Here is a 19,745-nt window from a genome sequence, read left to right on the forward strand (position 1 = left end):
TAGATAATCACATTAGAGAAATACTTGTGGGTTTTCTTTCTCATAACCATATACTTAATTGGTACTTGGCGGGTATTAGGAAGGAGAATTATTTCATAAACAAAAATTGTAACATGATTAGTTGTTATAGCTAAGCTTTCATAAACTTGATTAAATCAAGTATGTCATCAAACTCCAACTACTTATTTTTTGCTGCATGCAACATACTAACACAGTTTAGGACAGAGTTGGTTGTAGATTCTTTTCATGACCCATGTCAATCTATATATTATTCGTTATGCTCTCTAACTCTTTAAGACTCTTTAATCACATTAGGTCCTCAAGTTCCTCTCAAAAAAAAAAAGAAAAAGACTCTAGGTAATTTCTATTAAAGTTAGAAGCCTTTTTAACCGTTACTCTTCCTATATTTACAGAAGATGAACATAAATATAGTCCGGTTGTAATTTTTTTCACTAAAGTACTAGAGGTCCAAGATCAAAAAAGGGAAACTAAACAAGCATGTGATATGCATTGCTGGAGCATGGCCCTTTTGCTCTTTAGATTTGAAACAGAGGTGGGATGTCACAACTCACAGGACACAGGACACTTTGAGAGAGTGATGTTAGGAACAGGTCCCTCTCTTCTGCTATAGGCCGGTTTCAGACTCCTTAGATTTTCTGTGCAGCTGATAACGTTAGGACCAGTATAGTACCACAAAATTACTCTTTCCCAATAATGGTTCCTTTGGCACTGGGAAAAGTTCTGAGTCACAATTACTATTCATACTTGCCGGTCTTTACTTGAGACACCAAAAATGAGTACTCACAATAACGCTAACAAGTAAAAACAAACGAGTTCCTAGAGTAACGGTGCAGAGAGCTAAATAGGATATGTAGTTTCTACTCTCGATTTTCAGTTTGATGATGATATGACTTCTTATTTTTTGGCCTGCATAACCGAAATAAGCATTGAAAGTATGAAACTTGGACTGCAGGTAACATATCCCAACATGATGGAATTCTTTGAGAGTCTTGGAGTTGAGATGGAGATATCTGACATGTCCTTCTCGGCAAGCTTGGACAAAGGAAAGGGCTACGAATGGGGTAGTCGAAATGGTCTGTCGAGCTTGTTTGCGCAAAAGAGCAATGTGTTGAATCCATACTTTTGGCAAATGCTTCGAGAAATCACCAAGTTTAAACATGATGCTCTCAGGTAATTGATCGAGTAATCTAAATGGTCTCAAACATAAATGGATGTGTAAAATGTTGTGTCGCTGTGCATATATGAATGATGCATGTGTGTGGTTTTCTGCTGCAGTTATCTTGAGGTGCGCGAGAACAATCCGGACATTGATCGAAATGAAACCTTGGGGAAGTTTATCGAGTCCCGTCACTACTCCGAATTATTTCAGAAGGCTTATCTTGTGAGTTATATGAATATGAGGTCTTTTTTTTTTTTTTTTTTTTTTTACATTTGTCAGTCATACAGTTTAGTTTACTTAGTTACTTGGTGGCAATAGTAATGTCATTATCCTACAGGTTCCAATATGTGGTTCAATCTGGTCATGCCCTGCAGAAGGGGTTATGAGCTTCTCAGCCTTCTCTGTTCTATCGTTTTGTCGCAATCATCATCTACTTCAGGTACATTGATGTTTGTTCTTCTTCAACCTGAACCAAAAATCTGAATGAAGCATTACGTATTGTATGATTTTTTATATCATTGTGATAACAAGTTTTCGTGTTTTTGACCTTCGCCTGGTTTCTACAGCTATTTGGCCGGCCACAATGGTTAACTGTCAGATGGCGTTCACATTGTTATGTGAAGAAGGTACTGATTGTTACTACTAGGAACCATCAGTATTGGTAATATGCATTAAGCCTCTTGTGGAGTAACTCCTAAAATCACAGTTTTTAAGGTCCTACTATAAAGTAATTGTAACAATTTTCAGGTTAGAGAAGTGTTGGAGAGTAAAGGGTGTCGGATAAGAACAAGTTGTGAGGTACATAAAGTTTCCACAAACGATGAGGGTGAGTGTTTGAAATTGTCGGATCAGACTTCATTTTCCTTTCTTCTTGTTCTAAATGAACGTGTGCTAAGCAATTTACTGATGACTCATTCCTACAATCTAATTGTATAAATATAAATATTTTACATGAACTATACCAGGTTCCACAGTAGTCTCTGGAGATGAGTTTGAGGAAATATACAATGGATGCATAATGGCTGTCCACGCCCCCGACGCCGTGAGAATATTAGGAGACCAGGCAACATCAGATGAACTGAGAGTACTTGGTGCCTTCCAATATGTCTACAGGTAAACTTTTCCTATTTGATTTGGGGAAAATGGTCTTCATACTGCTCATTCAGTCAATCCAGAATTATTTGTTCAACTCTCTGTTGGCAGTGATATTTTCCTCCATCGTGACAAAGATTTAATGCCCCAAAACCCGGCAGCATGGAGTGCATGGAATTTTCTTGGTAGTACTGACAACAAAGTATGTTTGACATACTGGCTCAATGTGCTTCAGGTAAATGATGTGCTCAACATCTAGGAAAATGAACTTGGTATGGCTTGGAAAAGAAGACTGTTTTCCCTTAGAATTTGTTCTTTTCCAATGTGCAGAACCTTGGTGAAACCAGTCTACCATTTCTTGTGACTCTCAATCCGGATCATACACCAAAACATACCTTGCTTAAGTGGTCAACTACCCATCCAATCCCATCTGTTGCTGCATCAAAAGCTGCACTTGAGCTTCCTCATATTCAAGGAAAGAGAGGAATCTGGTTTTGTGGAGCATACCAGGGTGAGATTCAGGACTACCTTTATCTTCATTTCTCTAAGCAAATATCATGTGTTCGTTAAATTTGGATTAGCTTCCAATACTGACTCCACAAAGCTTTTCTCTTTTCCAGGTTATGGCTTCCATGAGGATGGATTAAAGGTATACATTGATTCAGTAGTGATACATTGTTGTATAACTTATTCAAATTTATGAGTTCAGGTTAATACTGTTATGTACTAATATTTGCAGGCTGGGATGGCTGCAGCACATGGTATTCTTGGTAACAATTGTGCCCTCTTGAGCAACCCGAAACACATGGTTCCGTCATTGACAGAAACTGGAGCACGCCTTTTCGTTACTAGATTTATAAGACATTATATCTCTACTGGATGTTTAATGTGAGTAATACTTATTCTTAATTAATCATGCATCTACTTCATACGAAGCTCCTATATAGTTTCTTTCTAGGTCAGCACACTACTACTGCATCTTTACTACTGGTTTTTCTGCAATCCTCAAATTGAATCATATATAATGTAAGCTTATAGTTAGTTATCGAAAGTGCATTGTCCAACTTTCTTGTTCTATGTGTTCTTCTGTACCATACATCATATTTTTAGTCTTTTAAACTCTTCTTTATTATTCTGCATCTCCAATTTAAACCTATCATCATGTGCATCAAGCTAATATATTCTCGTCTTCTTTTAGCTTACTAGAGGAAGGGGGCACAATGTTCACCTTTGAAGGAACAAGAAAAGGGTGTTCTTTAAAATGTGTTCTTAAAGTTCATAATCCTCAGTTTTACTGGAAGGTACGCGTTCTTGGTATGAAATGGATTTTCAATTGATTAGTTCTACATGTCATCCAAGTGAAAGGGAAGGAAAATGTTTGTAATCAAGAACAATCAGAGAGCATATATATGGCACTGAAGTATATCTTATCACTGTAAAAAGAAAATATGAATCTCCTCACTTTCACTGATAAGCAGATAAAATAATTGTCAGGTTATGACTCAGGCTGATTTAGGCCTTGCAGATGCATATATCAATGGAGATTTCTCTTTTGTTGACAAAGACAGAGGCCTTTTAAATCTTTTTATGGTAATAAAGTCTCAATTTCCAGGCAAAATGATTCGTGATTCCTTTATTGTTAAGAATATGATAGAATCTTTTTTTTAATTCATTTTCCAGATTCTCATCGCCAACAGAGATAATGATTCTTCCGACTCAAAATTGATTAAGAAAAGGTGTTACTAGGTTTAAAGCTTAAATTTGAACTATTATAATAGCTAGTAGTCATTGGAATCTCATTACATTAGGACTTAACTTAATTTGTTGTTGCTCTAGGGGCTGGTGGACTCCAATGTTATTCACAGCTAGTATAGCCTCAGCGAAATATTTCTTTCAGCATGTTTCAAGACAAAATACTCTTACACAGGCTCGGAGGAACATCTCTCGTCATTATGACTTGGTATGCAACTTAAAACCTAGAAACAATGAGTTCAGTTTACAGAAAGATTTAGTTGTTCAAGGTTGTGTGCTCAATCCAACATGCTACAAGCAGTCATAATGAACTACAAGCAGTCATAAATCATAAGCTCACAATTAGTTTTTTGTGTGTTCTAGAGTAATGAACTATTTTCGTTGTTCTTGGATGAAACGATGACGTACTCTAGTGCTGTATTTAAGGTGAGAATTTTTACCCTTCAAAAAGTTTACAGTAAACACTGGTTAAAAGTAAGTACAGTAGTGTGGCTTATGTCGTTCTTTCTATGTTGAGTAATGAAGACAGAAGATGAAGAGCTAAAGATTGCACAGTTGAGGAAAATCTCAATTCTCATCGAAAAGGTGAGTTTAGACTTTTAAGATTCAAGTCAAGGTTTCAATATCCCTTTTGTTGTGCTATTTCAAATAGTTTTTATGTTTCTTTTAATTTTTGTCTTTCTGTCATTGAGCTAGGCTAAAATTAGTAAGAACCATGAAGTTCTAGAGATTGGCTGCGGTTGGGGAAGTTTGGCTATCGAAGTCGTCAGACAAACGGGGTGCAGATACACTGGTATCACTCTATCACAAGAACAACTCAAGTATGCCCAACAGAAAGTGAAAGATGCTGACCTTCAGGTATTTAGCCTCAAAGTAAATGAGATTAACTTAACAAAATCTATTCATATGTATTAATTTCAATTAATTTGCTAACAGGACAGGATTAGATTCCTTCTATGTGACTACCGTCAAATGCCAGCTAACTACAAATGTGACAGAATTATATCATGGTGAGTATATTCTCACCAAATTAAATCCATGAAAGTTTTGGCGAACATACCTTGATCTGTGATCGTGCACTTTTCAGCGAGATGCTAGAGAGTGTTGGCCATGAATTTATGAACGATTTCTTTGCTTCCTGTGAATCTGTGCTAGCAGAAAATGGGCTTCTTGTTCTGCAGGTAACATCAAAAATACTAGAATTAGCCATAGTTCTGTGGCATGTATGTCATTTGCTAATTGTTGAGTGTCTCTAGTTCATATCAATACCGGATGAACGCTATGACGAGTACAGACGAAGTTCAGACTTCATAAAGGAATACATTTTTCCTGGTGGTTGTCTACCTTCATTGAGTAGAGTAACATCTGCCATGGTTAACTCGTCCAGGCTCTGGTATGATCTGTTAGCATGAGAATAAAATTCAGAGTTAGTCTTTACTTCTTGCCATACTGCTTTTCATATCTGAACCATATGAAACTTCATTCACTACTGCAGTGTGGAGCACATAGAAAATATCGGAATTCATTACTACCAAACACTGAGATACTGGAGAAAAAATTTCTTGGAGAGACAAAGGTGAGTAGATAATCATATAAAGCTCTTTATATACATGCATCTATAGCAAATGTACACAACAGGATATGTTGCTAAGATGACTTGTGTGTTCATAGTGAAATTCTTGCTCTTGGATTCAACGAGAAATTTATTCGGACATGGGAATACTATTTTGATTATTGTGCTGCTGGTTTCAAGACGTATACACTTGGGAACTACCAGGTAAGACTCTCAACAAAACACTCTTCAGATCAAAAGTAATGATCATCTAGTTTATACCCTCTTCTCTGTAACTGTTAAAAAGTTGAATAACACACATACTTTGGCTGTGTTTGCAGATTGTATTTTCACGACCTGGCAACGTTCCAGCATTCAGCAATCCCTACAAAGGCTTCCCTTCTGCATATTGAATGTAATTTTCTTTGTGTTCATTCAGGAATCTATCCCCTTTAATTATTTGGTCGTTATTTCGATCGAGCAATGGAAAACAAAATCTTTGGCTCCGACCTTCATTCTTTCCTGATTAGGACTGGTGTCGGTGTTGAAACATTATTTGTTCAATAAAGAACTGATGTGTTCTTCATCTACTACATGTATCGATTCTCTGCCGTGGATTAGCTTCTTCTGGGCCAGAATATCCAATGAAGACACATCCACAGAAATCCCAAAACAAATATTTGACTTTGGTTATTGGATTTTAATCAGGTGTCAAGCATAATGGGAAAGCCTGAGCCCTATTTAACTTGCTGCTCTCCTATTTAAGAGGACTAGAACTCATGTTGCTATGGTTGTGTACACTGCACAGTACCTTCTGTTTTTGATACCAGAATCTAAGAAAGAAACAGAATGGAATCTCACAACCTAATTAAAGGATAAGCAGTTACCATCTAGTTATGGTTCATCTCTGTAACTAATGGAAAACTCTATACAACACAGCAGCATGCTTAATTTTGATCAGCAATGCTAATTTAAAATGGAACTCCATTCTTTAGTTGGGTTGATTTAAAACAAAAATGGTGGAAACACAAGACAGCATAGTACGCTGAAAAAGATGAAATTAACCAGGAGAGTCCCACAGTATCAGTGTATTTCATTTTCGCTTGAAAATCAAAACACAAAACATGCCAGCATAGAACACAGGTTAAGACAAGGTAAAAGACCAGAGGAATAAGGAAACGAGAAATAAGGGAAGCTACAGAAGTAATATTTCTTAGTGAAATAACTACATCAGAGATACTAATCTATATTCTAAGATTTTGGCAACTAAATATAGAAAAATGTATGTTAGTTCTTCACTTCAATCTAAGGTTCTATGTGTACCAACTCTAATAGAATCCATTTCTCCTTCTCTAAATTCTGAACAATTAGCCATGTTCTGCTGCTACGAATTAAAACAGAGCCTCACACAATCTATTTTGAAGTGAAACTGGTAACTGCTCAAGTCAACATACCGTACTTTGTTCACCTCACATTCTGTCATGCAACAACAAACCAGGGTGAAGTTTACAATATGACTGATGTGAGGTTGGGAGACTCTGCAAAGTAGCATTGGCAGGGCTTGGCTGGAGAATGACATATTTTCAACTGAACAAACTTCCCAAATTTCCAATCCATGCTGAACACGCACCCAATCAACATGGCCGACTATGAAGCAGGTGTTCAGCCATGATGGACACTTCACTTTACAATTTGTGCACCTCTCCTCCTGTACAACACAAGGGCAAATACAGGGGGAAAATGATTATCCGATCGTCAAAGTGTCAACTACCACTACGATTATCGCTACCCATAACGAAGTGACCATCCCATTGCTCCATTGCTATCAGAAATAACCTTCACTACATCTTTGTATTCCTACTTGTCATATCAAATCAAGATTCTAATCACTAGAACTCCTACAACATCTACTCCACAACTGAAAGATAAACGGGAATTAAGCAATAATAGAGCTCAAATAACAAAATACTCAACTGCGATAAAACCAACAAAAATAAGGTTATATAAGCTACTTTAGCTTTAACACTATGACCATAGAGGTAAATGCCACTAGCAGAAAGTAGACAATAATAAGCACGCCAAATTTAACACCACTCAACAGCAAAAAGTAAATAGGAGCATCTAGTACGCACTAAAATACTACTTATTATAGACTACCAAAATAGATACTGCAAACTAATAGGATTTAAGCAATCCAACCAGGCCCAAAGCATTCATCCAACTTGAGCTGTTCCTGCTGCTGCCGCTGGTCACAAGAGACCATTACTAGCTCATTTTTCAAGAGGTACAAGACATTTCAATTGAACAGCCAACCATCAAAATTACTGCTGCTGGGCTTGTCGTGCCTGAGCACTGCTATACCCACCATAGCCAACTTGCCCGCCATGAGCGCCATTAGCCTGACCACCATAGTTTCCAGAAGCTTGTGATGGGTCTGCTCTCCAACCAGAATTTCCATAACCTGCATTTCCATTTGAGTCGCCATAGCCACTTCCGATGTATCCACCACCACTACCTTGCTCCCCACCAGGACCACCAACATTGTTATTTGGGACACTCCCAGAACGCCCTCCAACTGCACCATATGCAGATGGATTTCCATAGGATGCATCACCTCCACTGTACCCACCATAACCATAACCTTGAGCTCCGTACCCAGCCGCTGCACTAGGAGATTGACCAGCAGGTGCAGATCCAGGACCACCACCTCCTGCAGCTGCACTGCCGCTTTGAACACCCCAAGGAGCGGTATTGCCGTATCCCATACCACCATATCCTGCGGGTGCTTGGGAGCTCCATGAACTTCTAGGAGCACCTGGTGGGCCACCACCATAACCAGCATTTGGGGCATTAGGGTTTCCATAGGCGGCAGCGGCTGGACCACCATATCCAGTATTGGTACCACCATAACCTCCATAGCCTCCATAACCAATGCCATTACTGGAAGGAGCATACCCATAACTGGGTGCACTATACCCCGAAGAACCATAAGGAGGAAAACCACCACCAGTGCTCTGAGATTGCATGTACCTGTTCGAGTCCATTCGACCATCATATGCATTTGGGTTCCCACCAGATGTTCCATAGCCTTGGTAACCACCACCAGATGCACCACCGCCACCCTGACCACCCCCCATGGAACGGCCACCACCACCAGGGTTGGCATCTTTGGGAAGAGCCCTCTTTACTTCCACTTGCTTACCACTTAAATCATGAAATGTCTTGTGCAAAACCCTATCTACTGCATCTTCAGTGTCAAATGAAATAAATCCAAATCCACGAGGTCGTCCAGTATTTTGGTCAAACATTACAACTACATCTGTTACATGGCCATAAGCTTCAAAATATTCACGGAACTCTTCTTCATTTAGAGTGGGAGGCAGCCCACCAACAAATATCTTCTTGGTCCTAACATTTCCACCGCTTCCCACATTTCTACCAGGATTGGGATTTCCTGCTCTGACAGAAGTTTGCTGCTCCTCTCTTGAGAGGGCCCTCTTAGCTTCAACCTGAAATATAAAACCGGATATAGTGAAGCAGAAGTAAGGATAAATTCGTATGTGGATATAACATATAAGTAACAGCCAGCTCAACTTTAACTTAACAAATGAAAACCTTCAATGATATAATCAATAGAAGCCATGATCACATAAGGATGCATATTGAAAATATAATGTAACTGGTGCAGCAGCATCAACATGGTTAGAACATAACTATCTTCTTTGGCAGGCTGCCCATCTAAGAACTAATATCAAGAATTATAGTTTATAAATTCTGGTCTCACAAACATTCAATCTCAAATGAGTCAAATCACTAAGAGTCCTCTAAAAATCCTATCTTTAACGCATTAGCTGTTACGAGTCTTTAGAGAATCTCTCTTAAACTCACAAATAAAACCATATCTTCAAAAATCACTAGATTTTGACGAAAACTTCATATTGTTGACAGCTCAGTGCCTTATTATTCCCATCTAAAATTCCTCCTCTCTCTTCCTACCAAGAGTTCCACTCATTACAACCTGCCCACTGTCTCATCAATTCTACCCTCCAAACTCCATTACACTAAAACTCCACAACTCAACACAACTATACACTCCACATAATCAAGACATCTCTTCGGCTTCAAAAACAAACATTACAACACTAAAGCAACCTGAATCATTGAACTAACAGCTACAACTATTCAATTCTCAACATCTTCATACAAAACCAAAAACACTCATCCAAAAACGAATCACAAGCAAACACAAAGCAAAAAAGAATCAAAATTTGTCAAAACAAAAGAAGGGTTGTTATTGGGTTTTCCATACCGTCCTGCCATCGATGGTATGCTTCTCCTGAAGAACCCTATCAAGAACAGCAGGATCCACAAAGACGACGAACCCAAAACCTCTGGGTCTCTGAGTGATCTTGTCTCTCATAACCACCGTCTGCAAAACGTCGCCGTAATTGCTGAAGTACTCCTTCAGCTTATCCTCCGACGTCTCCCACGATATCCCGCCGATGAAAAGCTTCCCCTGATCCGAATCCATCTCCAACGATTCGATCTTTCTCTTCCTAACCCCTCAAAGATTCGATCTTTATCGAATTTGGATTCTGGGTCTTTCGATTTGGGGAAGAACAAGGGCAGGGTTTGTGGCCGACTAGAGAGAAGAGAAGAGAAAGAGAGAGATTGGGAGGTCGAATATGTGTAGTGTTCTTTTTGGGTTTGGACGGCTGAGATCTGAGGAATTGGTTGGTCCGGAAGGGATTGTGATGTGGGTGGTGGGAGACGGACGGCTGGGATTTGGTGTGAGTCGTCAGTCGTCAGTGAGCTTAAGTACAAAAGTCTTTGTGTTTTTGCTTTTTGTGCTGCTGCTCCCTCTTCTGTGGGTTTGGCTGTTTTGTCACGTGAGAGGCACAGGTGATGATGACATTGTTGTTTTCACTACATGCCAAAAATAGGAAGAGACTATGCTCAGCAACCCACATTAACTCGTATACTTGAAGAAGAAAATAGTGATTTTAAGAGAAGCATCTATGATGTGAAATCATAGTGGCATTTAGTAGGGGACGTCTTTAAAGACTTACTTTGAAGAGCAAATATGTCTTTAAGTTTTTGATGCAACCATATTAGCCTACCTTTACATGAGAGAAAATGTAACTTCTATTGATTGCAAATGACTCATAGAAGTTCTATGATGCACGCTCAACTATTCAATATCAAATGTTTCAAACAGATTATTTAGTTATTTAGGATTCGTTCAAAATATTATACTTAGTGTACAATGTGCATAAAAACTAACACACGTTTGTTACGAATATGACTATACTTGAAATGAGTCATCAATAGATGAATCCATAAGTATGTCAAATGTTGATTTTGTAAGCCCTCAATCCAATCTGCAGTTGTTATACTAAGGTCTCACGATTATAATCTTAACAAGAAAACAACTTATTCTTGTCGTTGCAAATTCTACAAGAGCACATTTGAGGCGATGAAGATGACACAATTCAAACTCAATCACTATAGAACCGGAATAACATTCAATCTCAAACATTGTCACATGTAACAAGACTCGCTTAGAGACCAAGTGAATGGTGCCTGAACTATTTGGTTTCTTTAGGTGAACTCATTGGTTCACTTCAATAAAAGTTAACAAACAGTCATGTCTATGTAGTCAGTTGATTTTTCTAGTAAGTTGTACACTTGTACTCAACAATCCTTGGATTAATTTAGTTCAAATAGTGAAATCATTTTACATTAACATGATAACCCAATAATATGACAAATTGATGGGTTAGCATTATCATAACACCCTTTTGGATGACTTTTTACCGAAATGGTCTATACATCTATAATAAATGAATAATTATTCTATTTGAATGTAACTACGCTAAGATATAATGTGACATATCAAACAAGCTTCAATTGAATCGGACTCACGAACAACTGTGTTCAGTAATGTGATCAAACATTACTGCACCTCAAAACATGGCCAACGGCTAACTTGTTGAAGCATGAAAAGAACATGGCTGTCTCTGATTCATAAATTCTCACCAGGACAAAAGTTAAAACCAAAATAAACAAAAGTGAGAGAGAGAGAGAGAGAGCCGCATTTTGCAAATGTAGATCACAAGCCAGACAAAGCTCTTGTCTTTACTTTATTAAACTCGTGCACCCACCACACCACACCTTTCATCATCATTGCCACTCCAACGTTACTATTTTCGAAAACCGTTGGAGCCCAAATGAATTTAAAACTTTAATTCTTCCTATGACTACCACCGTCACTTCTCCTTCTATATGAATCCGTCCACATTCCTCAGACTGAGTAGCAGGGCCTTCTTCTAATGGGGTGCTTCCTTGCCTGCTTCGGCATTTCCAAGAAGCGAAAGAGGCGAAGACTTTCCAACCGAGTTGCTGCAGCTGCTGGAGACTATGTAAACTCTCTTACTTGATCCTCAACGTCAATCTGAAACCATATTTTGTTACCTCTCCGGTGTATGTTCCGGTGTTTACTGTTCGTTTTGCTGCAGAGACGTGGGAGCTATGTAGCATTGAACTCATCATCTCTCGCACTAATCGGACTTGATGGTCCGAAAAAGAGTCCCAATACTGAACAGCTTAGGTGAGTTCTTGCTTTTATTTCTCTACACATTGTGTTAATATATGAACAACTACGAGCTCTGAATATTTGTTGTTCTAGAGACAAGCCGAAAGAGGCGACGAAGATCAGGAAGAAAGTCAGCTTCAATCTGAATGTCCAGACCTACGAGCCTGTTTTGAAGGACTATGAGTTTGTGGAGAGTGAGGTGGAGGAAGAAGTTGACAACAATGAACAGGAAGTGGCGAAAGGAAGGTCATCCACTTCAGCAACTAAGAGGGCTTCAACTGCATTGACATCATCAATAGGACTTTTTCCTTCAAACTACAGGTACCAAAATGTTCGAGACAGCTATGACAGCTATGAAGAAGAGGACAATGTGGCAGATGAAGACAGTGAATTCGATGACGATGATTACTATGGTGATGATGACTACTGTGATGGTGACAGCAGTGATATAGATGATCCAAGAATGAGCCAAGAAGGGTATCCTAAGCAAAGTTTCTCTTCATCTATAAATGGAGAATTGGAATCGTGCCGGTGGAGTCTGAATGTTGGCGATAATATCCCATATGCACATTCTGTTTTGAGTCCAATTGAGAATTTGAGTCAGTGGAAAGCAGCCAAAGCAAAAGTAGTAGCACCAAAGCAGCAAAAGGAGAATGTTGCATCATTTCAAGAACCAAAATTTCTATACAGCAGATCAAGTTGCAACCAGTCCAAACCTCTATTGCAACAAATCCCAGTCCATGCCAGCTTTTCGAGTTGGGTAAGGGGAAAATAATGCAGTAGTAGTATGTCAATCTTAAGCTCAGTTACATTTTGGATACCGAAAACTGAGGAGGATGATCAACAGAAGTTCATTTGAGGCTGCTTTTTGGTTCTCTAGCACATTTTGCGTAGTGTGGTATTTGGGAGTTTGTTGTTTGGGTAATTTTTCTGATTCTTCCATGTGTTGTATATGAAGATTTTGTTGGGTTTTTGCCCAATTGTTTGTGTAAGAATTCAACAGTAAAGGGAAATGCAAGTCATGGATTCCAAATCCTTGATTTGTAATTTACAAAGTGCAAAATATAATTACAGTATTTTTCCAACTATAAAATCATATTTCTTTACGCTTGATGTTAAGAGTATCAAGTTGGTGAAATGGTTTTCAATTTATTTGTGCCCAATAATGCAGCATAGAGTAGATAACATGCTCAATAATGATTAATGAGGCATATGGTGGTATAGATTCCTAGAAAACACAATTCATAAAAAGAAATTTAACTAAAATCCAGAGAAGAATAAATCAAACTACACAGAGCGAACCTGTCAATTTCTTTTCCTTTTCTTTTTCACTTTACTGGAGCTACTAGTGGTAACTGGAATATTTGAATTTCTATCAAATCAAACAACCAGCAAAATAATTGTGCCTTACCTGAGTGATATTACCACTTGGTTCAAATTAGCTTATTCCTTTCATATTCAAACTGCATATGGAATGTCTTTTCGTTCCTTCTTTTGAGTGTTGAAGGAGTAGAGTAGGCGAAAAAATAGTATTGAAGAATCTTAATTGAACAAGATGTCAAGATATCAAAATAATCTGTCCCTGTAAAATACACACTACTTATAATAGGCACAGTAAAGCTTAAAAGAAAGGAGAAAGAAAAAGAGAAAGAGAGAAAAAAAGCATACATTAACTGAACTGTATTTAGTGTATTACATATTGTGGATACCATATTGCTTTTATACCTATCTGCTTTCATTCCCGGAAGATGGCTCTATTTCAATTTGAATATCCTGCTGTAATAAAGCTCGGTGCAATTTAATCTAAAAAATGGCATTAGACTTGATGCAAAATGGGATACTGCCTTGAATTGGTCTCAGGACCTTCGGTCCATCCTTAACACGGTTAAAAACAGAGCTGGTTTGTATAGAAATCATCAAAATCAACTCGGAGAGAATGCCTAGTTGATTTGTGCAGCAGACATACCGGTACTTGATTTACTGAATGATATCTACATGATGGAACATATGCAAGTATCTACATCTTCGTCATCAGAGTCACTAACCTCACTGCACATAAACAGGAAACAGGGTTGAGAGACTAGAAAATGCACAATAATATTTGAACACTAGGGCAAATAATATTGCACACTATTACTCTTGTTTGTTATTTCCTCTTCCAATTTTTACTGGTACCACTACATAGGCCACTGATTACTTCTTATTTCAATATGGGTAAGTTAAAGAGTGCCTCATGTAAGCAGACTTAAGCAATCAAGAGATATTTCAATATAAGGATTCTCCAGAATTCCAAACATGAAGGTTCTAAAACACCATAGACATGGAGGAACGCATCGTCTCAGTAGTACCATGACAAGCCAAATAGTATAAAGTAACACATAATGAATATTCCTGGTACACTGGGGCCAAAGAAAAATATGATGAACTGATGAGGTCTAGAAGTCAGTTATATTACTTTGCAGGACATCATAAGTTGGATGTAAGCCCATGCTCTTAATCATCAAAGTATCACACCACACAGTCAAAAACTGAAAAACATGTCACTAGTACTAATAGCCGTACAATATATCATATTGACTAGCTGATGTTTTGAACTGGAGTTACTTTACAATGTAACCCACTTGCAGGAACGTCCAGCTTTTCTAGTCTCACTAACCTTCACTCACAATAAATCATTTTAATTTTCAAACAATTGGCTGTTCAAAAGAAGTTCAACATTTTTAAATGAACTGCTTTAAGCATATGAGAAATATTATAATTTAATATAGCAATCAAACTTAACAACCAAATACCACTATAATGAGTCTTTTTAAGGAGCATAACTTAGCTGTAGAACTTACGAGCTGAAAAACAATGTTCAAGATGACTAACACCCATATGGTTAGAAGTATACTGCCAATGGCCCATGAAACTTCCCCATTTGCACAGCTTTTTCTCCAAATCTTTTGGCAACATTCACACACAAACACACATATAAATAACAGTACTTTTGTAATAGCTTAAGTTCCCAGTGTCTACAGAGACAGTGCTTACATCCTAAAAGGTGAGGTTCTTAATGAAGTTAAAGAATGCTTGTATTAAAATTAAAAAATAAAAAAAAAAAAGGTCACTCTTAACAGAACTGAATTAAATGACCAACTATGGGAATCTGGAGAACCAAGATAAAAGAGAAATCAGTTGCCTTAGAATAAAAGAGGAATACAACATACTGGTCATGAGAAGTCAGATGGAGACACTTTCAACAATGAGAACTATTTAGTTAGGAAAAGATATATAGAAAATAATGGCTTGCAAAGATGAAAATGATGCTGTATAGTGGAATCCATTGTGGAACCTATAGATAGACGAGAAGAAAACACATAATTATTCAACCAACCAAAACTTGAGCATCACATAATGTGTAACTTGAATCATTCAATTTTGGAGTCTTGCTAACCATACAACACCTCAAGATAAAATAGTTCTTCAAGGAAAAGAAGAGTTGATAACCACTTCAACCCAGTATGACAACACTACCCAGTGAAGCCGATTATCTTAACTACAGTAGGCCTGAGATTTCCAATCAGATGCTAAAGTTATTACTGTGGTCCATCCCAAATAAAAACAAAAAAAAGAACCTAGTGGTCAGAGGGTTGCAGCAATGGTAGATGCCTGTAAAGTGGAAGGGGCAGTTGACTACTAATGTCATAAGATGTCATCAGACAAGATTAATGAAGAAAAAAGCCCCAGGTATATAGACAATGTTGGTTAGCAAAATGCAATTAGTTGCCATCACAGCTAAAAGGACAATCAGTGAGAAACCAACATGGTGAACTCTGGAGTTAACCTCAGCAAAAATAACACCTCAAATAAAACAAAATACAGAGCAGAACAGCAACAAAAAGATTAGTGCAGGTCGGGGGTTCCATGTTTCCTCAATAAGGTAGAAATGCATCAGACAGGCCTGGTCTATGCTTCTTTTTGCTCTGCAAAAAGGATTAATTGGTTACATTTCACTCCTAACATATTCCCTGAAATGGGTTTTACCAAAAGTGACACCCAAGAATTCCAAATTTATGAAACATTGCACTTTTACAAGATCGTCTCATGTGTACGTTATGAGAAGTCGAGAATGCTATTTTTCTGCAAAACTTCAATTCGGGTGCCACTTTGGTAAATCCCCTTAAATTGTCCTCTAATCAAAGCCTCCACCCAAATGAGGAGAAACAATATTACTATAGAATGGGTGTATACTGATCCAACCTGTCATACTGGTACCTAAACTAGATCACAGAATATTACTATGGAATGGGTACACTGACCCCCACCTGTCACTGATGACTGGACAGTTAATTCAAATGATGGACCATGCAAAAGCAACGACATCTTTGTTAAGAGACCTCAAACAGGTTAAGCTCTGCCACTGCAGAATCGCTCAATCCAGCTTAAAAAGTTCGTAATGGAAAGAAAGAAACATGATTAATTAACGCACTGCACTCTGAAGTTGTGAACCAATTCGAATATACTCAAACAGGTTAACACGACAACAACAAAAAGCAAGCCGTCTCTATACTTCAAAGAAACAATGACAACACTTCCGCAAATTCACATAAACATATCAGCATCAAGCACAACGCAAACCACCTAACCGATACAAAATCCTAAGCTGCACAAAAGTTCATTTCATTTCACAACTAAACAAAACTACATAACACAACCGAAAACAAACAAACAAAATCAAACAACGCGTAAGCGCATTACCTCGGTTCATACTCTAAAACCTCAACAAGCTTATTCCCATTCCTATCATTCCACTGCACTTTCCGCTTTGTCCTATTAGTCTTCCTCGAAATCCCTCCTTTCCTTGGCGCCAACAACAACTCACTCTCTTCATCCCCATTCACCATTTCCTCAACTTTCTCACACTCATCACCACCATCACAACTCAACCTCTCATTCTCACCTCCATTTTGCACTTCCTTCTTCCCATCCGTCTCCATTAACACCTCCACCCCCAAAGCCTCAACCTTTCCTCCACCTCACCAAAACCCCCCAAAAATTTCCCAATTCACAAACCCTAACCCTAAAGGTCGAATCTTTCCCGTCGCCGGGGACTCCAATCGCCGTTACCGGAAAAGTCAACGCCCATGGGAGCCACAATTGCAATGGGAACAGATTGGAATTCACCCAAAATGAGCAACGAATTCAAATTGGGGAAGAAATCGAAACCTAATGAGGAAGAAGAAGAATCAGGTTGGGGAAAATGACATGTCGTTTTGGATATCAGAGCTGGGTGGGTGTGTTAGATCCTTTCCCTTCTTCTTTTTCCCAATCAATATTTGGTGCCAACTTAATAATGATGATGATGAGAGACACAAAAGGCTCTGTCTTTTTTTTTTTTTTGAAAGGAATGGGTCAGCTAGTAATAGTAACCCAGAAGAACTCGTACTTTCTCATTTTAACCTTTTTTATTTTTATTTTTTAATGGTGAAAATTTTGAGAGGATGCCAAGTGGAGATCATGGGTTGGTCGGTAGGTTAGTTAATGTCGTTGTGACAGTGAGGAGTTGGCGGCTTGTGTAAGTGAATATACCGACACTTGAAGGTGAAGGAAACTGGCGGCTCCTTTATAACGAACTCAATCTGGCGTAAGCGGTAACACTGATCGAACGGTTTAAAGCATTTTTAACAACCAAAATTTCTCTAAAATAGAAAAATAAAAGCCAAAATCTTCAACAAAAAAAAATATATATGGTTCAACTCCAACACCTTCTTCATTTTAAAGATTTCAGCATTTATTAAAACAATAAAAAATGCTACATGATTATTAATAATAACAAAAAAAAATCATATATTTTATTGTTGATAAAGGATAAAGTGTAGAGACAAAGAGATAGCAAGAGAGTCATCATCTTATTCATTGATAGGAGCCCTTTATATAGGGAATTACACAATACTAATATGGTAAGGATATGAATACATAGATCTAGTCTAACTACATATCCTATTGGACATAAAGCCAAGGCACACATAGAGAATATCCTAGAACATTCCCCCTTGTGCCGCGCGCTGATATGCCGATGGTGCTGATCTGTTACCTCGTCAAAAACCTCGTCAAGTCACAAAAACCCTGTGGGAGAAAAACTGAACCTTGATCGTAGGAGAAAAAGAGTACAACGCACCCTTCACATTTGATAGTGACATGTATGTATGTGCTAGACTCCCCCTGAAGTTCGCACCTCCCCCTGATCTTTACATCAATCATAGGGCTCTTCCTGATTCTTACTAATTACGGAAGTTTCAAAAACTTAGCATGTCAATGCTCTTTAACATGTCTTCAAATGTGGCATTAGACAATGATTAACTAAATCATGTCGTATTGTCCTCAAATGATCTTTTACACTTAGATCTTGAGGAGAAGGTCGCTTGTGAACTCAAAACATAAGTTCGTGCAGGAAATCAGATTTCCGCGCAGCATGACCTTCAATTACTAGAACAGTCGTAACTTCCTCTAGGAAATACATATGAACGAACCGTAAACGGTTTTGGAAACTAGACTCATTTAGCTTTCCAACCGTATATTACACACATTCTGGTTCATCAGGAGCTGTTCACAAAGTCCCGTCGAAGTTGATTGTTTTGCCAAAATCAGATTCTAAAAAGTAACTCACTCAATATGAACCATAACTCACTCAATATGATAGGTATGATTAAAACGGCCATAACTCACTCAATATGATAGGTATGATCAAATAGTTGGTGTCTCTAGAAAGTAGACACATAGACATTTCCAATGGTACCAATTTTACCATATTCCAGTGAGTGAGGTTTCCTGTAAGTCCCGTGGAGCTTGACCTATGAAACTTGGTAGATTCTGATTTCGCTATTGATGTGTCTTTCTTATGTAGGGATAGAATAAGCCTAAACCTTTCATACCATTAAGTATTGAAAAAGGAGTTACTGCCATTACATTGGTATTGCGTGGGCGCATAGCTACACTTAGCTTTACAACTTTTCATAGCGAATGAGATGTCAAGCCTTTCGTATTGTGTTGAGTACATTGATGCGTCTAATTGTACTTAGATGGGAACTCCATCTCTTAACACATATTTGTCATCTTGCTTTAGACAAAACAACGGATCTCTCTTTAGAGCAAAGACCTTGACTAATCATGGGAGTATATGTAGGCCTCACTAGTTATAGAGCGCCTAAGCCGATTGATGGAAAATCATCATCAATACAGTCATCGAGTGCCTTATCGAGACCATGTCTTCCCAAGATCTTTTTCTTCGGATGTTGATACATATTGGCATCTCTTGATCCATCAAGAGTCCATGTAAATCCGGAATGAACATGCAAAGGCATAATTCACCATATCCCTTCCAAATCAAGTAGAGTCCATGTGCGTTTCAATACATTTAACAAACGCATGCTCCTGTGGTTTGGAGCCACTTGATTCGGATGAATGACGTCCGTTTAAGATCTTCATGCATATCTCTGATCTCGTAGAGATGTTATTATGACCACATTCATAGGCTGCTTGTTCAGTTATTCAGAAACTACCAAACTGACAAAGTAGTGGAGTTCAATGACATC

General features: G+C 38.1%; 5 protein-coding genes across 5 annotated transcripts in view; 2 read left to right on the forward strand and 3 right to left on the reverse strand.

Annotated features, from left to right (window-relative positions):
* The window catches only part of LOC101309817, a 6,915-nt gene extending 815 nt beyond the window's left edge, over positions 1–6,100 (forward strand). The window contains exons 3-25 of the mRNA XM_004296349.1: positions 974–1,191; positions 1,297–1,402; positions 1,518–1,619; positions 1,747–1,806; positions 1,928–2,006; positions 2,146–2,293; positions 2,384–2,507; positions 2,603–2,783; positions 2,893–2,921; positions 3,012–3,160; positions 3,471–3,573; positions 3,767–3,862; positions 3,953–4,008; positions 4,109–4,232; positions 4,388–4,450; positions 4,550–4,609; positions 4,721–4,882; positions 4,961–5,034; positions 5,112–5,205; positions 5,281–5,417; positions 5,520–5,600; positions 5,696–5,801; positions 5,918–6,100. Of these exons, the coding sequence (XP_004296397.1) occupies positions 974–1,191; positions 1,297–1,402; positions 1,518–1,619; positions 1,747–1,806; positions 1,928–2,006; positions 2,146–2,293; positions 2,384–2,507; positions 2,603–2,783; positions 2,893–2,921; positions 3,012–3,160; positions 3,471–3,573; positions 3,767–3,862; positions 3,953–4,008; positions 4,109–4,232; positions 4,388–4,450; positions 4,550–4,609; positions 4,721–4,882; positions 4,961–5,034; positions 5,112–5,205; positions 5,281–5,417; positions 5,520–5,600; positions 5,696–5,801; positions 5,918–5,989 (2,424 nt within the window). The 3' untranslated portion in view covers positions 5,990–6,100. The remainder of the gene's footprint in view (positions 1–973; positions 1,192–1,296; positions 1,403–1,517; positions 1,620–1,746; positions 1,807–1,927; positions 2,007–2,145; positions 2,294–2,383; positions 2,508–2,602; positions 2,784–2,892; positions 2,922–3,011; positions 3,161–3,470; positions 3,574–3,766; positions 3,863–3,952; positions 4,009–4,108; positions 4,233–4,387; positions 4,451–4,549; positions 4,610–4,720; positions 4,883–4,960; positions 5,035–5,111; positions 5,206–5,280; positions 5,418–5,519; positions 5,601–5,695; positions 5,802–5,917) is intronic.
* A 799-nt stretch (positions 6,101–6,899) lies between these two features.
* LOC101310400 lies at positions 6,900–7,798 on the reverse strand. Its single transcript, XM_004296351.1, has 2 exons — positions 7,776–7,798; positions 6,900–7,284 (listed from the first exon to the last, which is right to left on the reverse strand). The coding sequence occupies exons 1-2, from the start codon at positions 7,791–7,793 to the stop codon at positions 6,961–6,963; spliced, it is 342 nt and encodes a 113-aa protein (XP_004296399.1). The 5' UTR covers positions 7,794–7,798; the 3' UTR covers positions 6,900–6,960.
* LOC101310107 lies at positions 7,358–10,371 on the reverse strand. The gene is made up of 2 exons (XM_004296350.1): positions 9,886–10,371; positions 7,358–9,085 (listed from the first exon to the last, which is right to left on the reverse strand). Exons 1-2 carry the CDS (start codon positions 10,105–10,107, stop codon positions 7,898–7,900), a joined length of 1,410 nt encoding a protein of 469 aa, XP_004296398.1. The 5' UTR covers positions 10,108–10,371; the 3' UTR covers positions 7,358–7,897.
* Positions 10,372–11,908: 1,537 nt separating this feature from the next.
* Positions 11,909–12,946, forward strand: LOC101301288. The gene is made up of 3 exons (XM_004297796.1): positions 11,909–11,998; positions 12,095–12,186; positions 12,265–12,946. Exons 1-3 carry the CDS (start codon positions 11,909–11,911, stop codon positions 12,944–12,946), a joined length of 864 nt encoding a protein of 287 aa, XP_004297844.1.
* A 769-nt stretch (positions 12,947–13,715) lies between these two features.
* LOC101310687 lies at positions 13,716–17,517 on the reverse strand. Its single transcript, XM_004296352.1, has 2 exons — positions 16,912–17,517; positions 13,716–14,220 (listed from the first exon to the last, which is right to left on the reverse strand). The coding sequence occupies exons 1-2, from the start codon at positions 17,148–17,150 to the stop codon at positions 14,163–14,165; spliced, it is 297 nt and encodes a 98-aa protein (XP_004296400.1). The 5' UTR covers positions 17,151–17,517; the 3' UTR covers positions 13,716–14,162.
* Between the last annotated feature and the right edge of the window lie 2,228 nt (positions 17,518–19,745).

Source organism: Fragaria vesca, linkage group LG4 (genome assembly GCF_000184155.1).
Source record: "Fragaria vesca subsp. vesca linkage group LG4, FraVesHawaii_1.0, whole genome shotgun sequence".
Lineage (NCBI taxonomy): Eukaryota > Viridiplantae > Streptophyta > Magnoliopsida > Rosales > Rosaceae > Fragaria > Fragaria vesca.

Bases quoted from the DNA above. Each gene is read 5' to 3' on its own strand.
- LOC101310107 (XM_004296350.1), bottom strand. From the start codon at position 10,107: ATGGATTCGGATCAGGGGAAGCTTTTCATCGGCGGGATATCGTGGGAG. The intron at 9,086-9,885 runs GTATGGAAAACC...TTTATATTTCAG, and splicing joins ATACCATCGATGGCAGGACG to GTTGAAGCTAAGAGGGCCCT.
- LOC101301288 (XM_004297796.1), top strand. From the start codon at position 11,909: ATGGGGTGCTTCCTTGCCTGCTTCGGCATTTCCAAGAAGCGAAAGAGG. The intron at 11,999-12,094 runs GTAAACTCTCTT...GTTTTGCTGCAG, and splicing joins CTGCAGCTGCTGGAGACTAT to AGACGTGGGAGCTATGTAGC. The intron at 12,187-12,264 runs GTGAGTTCTTGC...TTGTTGTTCTAG, and splicing joins CCCAATACTGAACAGCTTAG to AGACAAGCCGAAAGAGGCGA.
- LOC101310687 (XM_004296352.1), bottom strand. From the start codon at position 17,150: ATGGAGACGGATGGGAAGAAGGAAGTGCAAAATGGAGGTGAGAATGAG. The intron at 14,221-16,911 runs GTAATGCGCTTA...GTTTATGTGCAG, and splicing joins GTTTTAGAGTATGAACCGAG to TGAGGTTAGTGACTCTGATG.